Here is a 6,558-nt window from a genome sequence, read left to right as displayed (position 1 = left end):
TTTACTCGTTTAATGTTTCAGTGACTGCAGTATGAAGAAGAAAATACGACAACAAAAAATCGTTTCTCAAACCCATTGCTTCTAGGTTAAATATTAGTAAAAAATGCAAATCCACCTAAGGAGCAACCGGTAGATGGTAATTCCACAAATTCAGTTTATATGCAACTGATAGAAATGTAATCTTTATTACCAGACATATGTTGCCGCCACACATTCATATCAATTGCCATCCGAGTAGTAGTTTAATTAGTTTAGGGGCATCACTAGGCATCAGACTACTGATGTTTAGTTTTCATCAGACTAGTGGTTAGCAGTTCGATCGAAAGCATGGCAGTCGTCCGATGTAGTTTTAGGCCCGCGTGAGTTATGGTGATTCACTTCGTTAATTGAGTGCATCCATAACTGCCCACGCATGCATCGAACTGCCTGTAAATCGTGGACTCCGGTAGTTAGCTTCCATGCATGATGCATGCATGGATCTCCACTATTGTTGTTTCCGTGTAACTGCTTCCTTAAATCACGTTGTGATCTACCTTACCCTTTGTCCTACATCTACGTCCCTCACTGCTTCGAGTTTTTCTTTCATAATTGATTTGGCACGTAATGGTTTGCTTCCAACACAACAAATTATGCTTCCGTTGATAGAAGAATTTGCTTCCATTGTAGTAATAGAAAACCCTGCTTCGAGTTTTTCTTTCATAATTGATTTGGCACATAATGGTTTGCTTCCAACACAACATAATGTTGTGGCTCCAGAGGTCGATGATTACTTGGTCAAAGGAGGGGAGCGGAACACTGCCTATCTTCATCGGCGAGCAGTATGGCGTGCACGCCGAAATTTTATCCAGCACCTCCGCCGCGACAATGGCACATGGTGCACCGTGCCGTCTGACATGGAACGTATGACGACCTCATATTTCAAAGAGGTATATACCAAGGACCCGACGCTGTCGCCGGAGGAGGTGTTGGGGGGTATTGTACCTAAAGTTACCCAAGCAATGAAATAAGCTCTTTGTGCACCCTTTTCAGAAGAGGAGGTTTCGAATGCGCTCTTTGAGATTGGCCCTATAAAGGCTCCAGGTATTGATGGGCTGCCAGCTAGATTTTATCAGAGGAACTGGGCTGTGTTGAAGACAGATACTGTTGCAGCAGTTGAGGTGGGGGTGCTGGTGACACGTCAGCCAATTGAGTTGGAGGAACCGGAGGGTAGAAGAGCCGGCCGACGTGGTGGATCATGAATCGCGCCGCACGGTGGTTTCAGAGCAGCAAAGACCAAGCCGTAGCTAGCTAGCGTCAATTAATTGGGGAAGAAGGCAACTACCCTAGCGGGTGGAGGGATTAGGGGAGATACCGTGAAGGACGGGCTTTTAGAATGGGATTTTACTGAAATCTTAGCCGTAGGATGAGATAAGAAATTGACGTCGCAGGATTGGTGTGACGATTTGTTTCCATCAGACTACTGATGGGAAGTGTTTCCCATTAGTTTATGCCCTTCTAGAGTGAGAGAGAAATCACACAGCCGCATTCTGCTCCTCGACTTTTCCGGTGCTCCTCATGACCCATGCCAGTGCACGCCAATGCTCATCTTGGACCTCGCTAATGCCATGCTCTTCTTACTCCACCTTGACGCCGCCCTAGACTTCGTCGTGCGCTTCTCTGCGACCACTTGTTTCCATTGCAATTGCAACTGGCAGAGGAGAAATGTGGTATCATTAACGGCATAATAAAATAAAAGGAACATAAAAGAAACACAATAATTATGCCACTTGTTAGAACAATGTGTGAACAGTAAACTTTTTTACAGACCCCGGATTTGTCTTTTTTTTCGAAAGCTGCTCATATGTCCAAATGAGTTGAAAATTGAAGTAGACCACAAAAAAATTGGAATTTTAAAAAAATCTAGTATTTATTTTGATTTTTTTTGTCAGCGCGGGTGTAGCTGAGCCTGGGCTCAGAAGTGGATTATCGACTTGGAGTCTCCTCCTCTCTTCTTACCCTTCATGCAGGATGCAGGGATTCTAGTACTTACCAAAATTGTCTACCCCATCTTTTGGTTTTCGTTCTGTTTGAATCTGTGACCACGTTCCACCACTTGTTTCTCAACATATATCCCTCTCTATCAAAGCGCACAAAACTTCATTATACGTACGCCCCACTCAAACAAACCCAAAACAAGCCTTCCTCAACCAGGTCAAATAAACCCCCTGGCTAATCAACATATAACACGAGATTTCAACCTAATATGATTCGCTAAGTTTTTCTCAGCTTCTCTCTCTCTCTCTCTCTCTCGAGAAAAAACTATGTTTTTTCTCAGCCTTTTCCTGCTCTTGATATTCTGCAGATGGAAAATGAGCGGCCACATCATGTAGTAAAGGCGTTGTAAAACACCAGCCACATGAATTCTTTCAACGTTGAACACCAACATTGACAGGATCATGTCCAGCCTTATTTTCTACTATGAGTTGTATAAATAATTGATTGTTTGTATCAACAACTGTATTTGGTGGGAAAGCCGCTACACAAGTTTGCAGATGAAAACGAAAAGGAGGTGCATACATGTAGAGAAACGGAGGCAATGGTCGTGATGTCACTTGGTTAATGGTGTGAGGTATGATGGACTTTGCCGATTTGGAAAATGTTTGAGGAAGATTGGCGCTCGGGTAATATCATATCCCGCGCACAGGTTACATGCCCTGGTCTCTACTTGTTGCTGCTGATTATTTTTCCAAATTATGGAAGATTAAGGAGCTGCGAGGTGCAGCTGCATAATTGGTGGGAAATCAAAGGATCTCCCTCTTGGGACCATGATGTGTGTAAATGTACTGTTCGTTCTTCACGCATAATTAGCATACTACTCCCTCTTGGAGTATATGTCACCACTGATTTAAGATTTGTTTCTAATAGGAGCAAACAAACACATGATTATCAACCATTGATGAGATAGGGTAGAAAGAGAAAATGGATCGAAGTGCTGGTGGACTGGAAATTCAACTAGCCTGATCCCTTCGGGCTCTCGCGAACCCCTTCCCTCCCGCGCCGCCACCCGCGAGGCGGCCGGCGAGGGCCCCCAGATCCTCCCGCCGCGAGCCTCCCCTCCTCCTCCCTCCTTCCTCGCCGCCGGGCAAAGCCAGACCGGCGGCGGCAGCGGGGCCTGTTCTTCCCCGGCACGACGGGGTGGCGCGGGCCACTTCTTCGGGTGCTGGGCGCCGGGCTCCGCTGCGTGGCGCTGCGTGGCCGGCTGCGGTGGAGCCCGCCTTGCCGCGGCAGCCGGATCCGTCCGGCAGGTGGCGCGGGCTGCGGGCGGCGTGGGCGGCAGCTGGGGTCCGGTTTCGGGCCCCCGGCGGCTGCGTTGGTTCCTCTATGTCGCGCGTGTGCGGTGGTGGTGCGGCTCGGCCGGTGGTGGTCCGATGACCTGGTGGTGGTGCCTAGCGATGCGCGTGGAGGTGGTGCTTCCACTTGGCGGCTCTCTGTGCAGGGAGGCAGCGGAGCAGCTTGGACAGGGGTGGCGGCGCCGACGGCGTGGCGGCTGCAACGCGAAGGCGGGAACTTTACGGGCCTCGGAGATCCCGGCCGGGCCTATGAGGCCACTGGCCTGGTTTGTTCCTGCTATTGCGTCCGGTCAGCTACCATCTTCGATGGTGGAGGTGGGGCCCTCCCGCGTATCGATGGTGCTGCTGCCCTAGTCCCGGCTCCTCTTCTTCATTGTGCAGGACATGCTTCACGGTGCCGTGCTGAGACAGCGTGGGAAGCTTCCTAGCCGGGTTGGCGCAGGGTGGTGGTCAGTTTGGTGGCGAGCTCCGGAGTGCCTGAAGTGAAGGTTGGGATAGGGAGAAATCCCTGTTGGCTTGGCCGACACCAACGCGTTGGCACATGAGGGTGCCGCCGGACCTTCTTGGAGAGCGTCGGGGCTACCCTTCCTCTCTCCTCACCGCATACCAGGGGAAACCATTGGCAGCAGCGTCGTCATTGTCGCATCCCTTCTTGGAGGTGTTGATTGGTACCGGTGTTTCGGAGGCTCGGAGCTTGGTGGGCGATCTCTGATGGATGCAGCGGCCACGAGGCTTCTTCGTTTTTTGTCAATCCGCCGTTGTCGGCATTTGTTTCTCTTGTATTTTCTCTTTCTTTCCTTTTGGCGTGACTGTGGTGCTTCCGCCCCAGCACCTATGGTTGGCAGTCTTTGTTGGTTGCTTTGTATACAAAGCGGGGGAAACCCTTTTTCGATATAGGGTAGAAAGCGAGATAAAGCAAAAAAATGCATTAGAACTTCGCAACAGAAAAAAAAATGAGGTTTGAGATTATGCTGAGATTACGGCTAGCTTGGTAAGCTACCAACAAAAACTTTTTGCCTAAGCGACGATCCTATTGAATGGATAACATAAGAATGAATCCTATGATCAAAGGGTTTCCAGAAAAAGTTTCAAATCCTTCAAAAAAATCTCAAGAGGCACAACGATGGCAAAGAAAAAATAGAAAAAAAAAATGTGCTTTGTCTAAGTTTCATTCACACGTGCGTTGTTTTGCCTAAGTGACGATCACTCGTGAGTTTCAGTTGTTTCCTTTGTCCTCCTACTCCTCGCCGTGGCGGCCGGTGCTAGGGCTTGCGGATCGTCGTCGCCGCCGGCCAGGAGAACGGCGGCAGGGCGATTTGGGTCTCGGGACACCCGAATCGGAGGTAGGCCGAGCCCCTCCCCTCTCTTCTATCCTCTTCTCCGACTCCAGCGCCAGAGCAGTAACAGATTGTTCTCTAACTAGTTGCTTCGAGCAATCGAATGTTCATTTCTTTCCAAGATAATATGATCCAATCCAAACAGTCCTGGGACCCGATTTGGTTTTGATTTGTGGTTTCTCAACAGATTGGCAGCTGAACTTCCCAAGATCAAAAGAAATCGAGGGAGGGGACTGCTTCCGTGGTTTGATTGGTGCCCCGATGGCGAACATCTGCAGCAGCGGTGCTTCCTCTTCCTCCGGGAGGAGGGTGTGGAAGAGGATGAAGAAGAGGAAGCCTGCACAGCTTCACGATCTGCCTGATGTGAGTGGGTGCAGCAGTGCACACTTTCACTGTTCATAGTAGCTAACTTTATAACATCTTTGAGATTCATATGTAGTCCTGATAGACAACCTGACAACATGGTTTTTTCATCTAGCATCAAAGTTGATAGGTATTCATGGTATGCAAGTTTGCAACTTACATGTGATGCTAGGCAACTTGGTTGTTGTCGTAGTCAACTCGAAAGAACATCAGGATAATACATGCCCATGATACGCAGCCTAACCGAAAGTTGCCTACTATAGTATAAAAAGTTGTCTCTCCATGGCACCAAAGTTGCTTAAGAAAAAAAAAAGTTCATCGAAACATACCCATATGGGATCTAGTTTCGAAGAGCTCGGCCTTGGAGACCTATAGGTGAAAACGGATCTTAATTTCAATGCTTGATTCAAAAGTTATGACTTTTTGAAATTTTTAAACACACAAAATAATTGCACATGGGACAATATCTTTTCTTTCTTTAAATTGACTTTGCACCATATCATTTAGACAAAAGCTTACCTTTTTTTGGTTGTGTGCTCAGGAATGCTAGGGAGCACACGTGTGCTCCCTAGACACGTTCGATGGATAAACGAAAAAGATGGCAACCGCTTTATCTCGAGAAACACATGACCTAGGATGGAGCTGTCATAAGCATCTGATATCACAGCTTTAACTAAATTCTTGCAGCCAGTTGCCACGATTACTCTGACAATGCCCATATGTTCACCTATTAGTAGCGCGTTCTTGACTGCAATTGCCTCCGCATGCATCGCATGGCTAGCATGGTTCAAGTGGCCAGCAGCAGCAAAAACCAAATCACCATCATGGTCCAGTGCTACTGCTCACCACCCTTCACCAGATGTCGTTGCAGAAAAAGCACCATCACAATTGATCGTTACATAATCCTCCGGAGGAGGGATCCACCTCAGAATAGTAGTTGGGCTGGTAGATCTCGGGACACGAGCAGTAGCCTTCCATTCAGCTGCATATCGTCTTATCAGAAACTGAAGCTCCAACATTGACAGCCTCTTCTCGTTATGATTTTCCTTGTTTCTTTCAGTCCACCAACACCACATCAATGCCACAACAGCACCTTGGCGATCTTCCAATAAAGCTTGGACGCATTGGAGGACCCTCATCGGGGCAGTTGGTACAATCAGTAAGGAGAATTCGCACATCCTCCATTTCCAAGGCTCTCCATACGCGCTTTACTTATTTGCAGTTGAAAAATAAATGTCGGCCATCTTCAAATAATCGTTTACAAACCACACACCTGACATTGCAGATCCTTGCCATGCTTTGCAGCTTCATGTGTCGGAGTTTCATTAGGGGTGATGTTGGATCATGCTTCTCAGTTTTGAGCTTCTGGAACAAGCCCGATTTCTGCACATGTTTCATCAACAATCTCATTGCCGACACTTGCGTCTTCAAGAGCTAGCCAGCACAATTTATCTATCGTCACATGGCACTATATTCATATATTATACTGTATTCATATATTATGTTTGACACTTTACATGTTCACAAGT

The 6,558-nt window shown here is 47.7% G+C and overlaps 1 protein-coding gene across 1 annotated transcript in view; it reads left to right on the top strand.

The window, feature by feature from the left end:
• The first annotated feature begins 3,431 nt into the window (after positions 1-3,431).
• The window catches only part of LOC119284300 (putative F-box protein At3g44060), an 8,184-nt gene continuing 5,057 nt past the window's right edge, over positions 3,432-6,558 (top strand). The window contains exons 1-2 of the mRNA XM_037563483.1: positions 3,432-3,618; positions 4,854-5,037. Of these exons, the coding sequence (XP_037419380.1) occupies positions 3,432-3,618; positions 4,854-5,037 (371 nt within the window). The remainder of the gene's footprint in view (positions 3,619-4,853; positions 5,038-6,558) is intronic.

The sequence above is a fragment of the Triticum dicoccoides genome, chromosome 4A (genome assembly GCF_002162155.2).
Source record: "Triticum dicoccoides isolate Atlit2015 ecotype Zavitan chromosome 4A, WEW_v2.0, whole genome shotgun sequence".
In the NCBI taxonomy this organism is placed as follows: domain Eukaryota; kingdom Viridiplantae; phylum Streptophyta; class Magnoliopsida; order Poales; family Poaceae; genus Triticum; species Triticum dicoccoides.
Note: the sequence above shows the minus strand (reverse complement) of the source record. Positions and strands in the feature narration are given on the sequence as shown.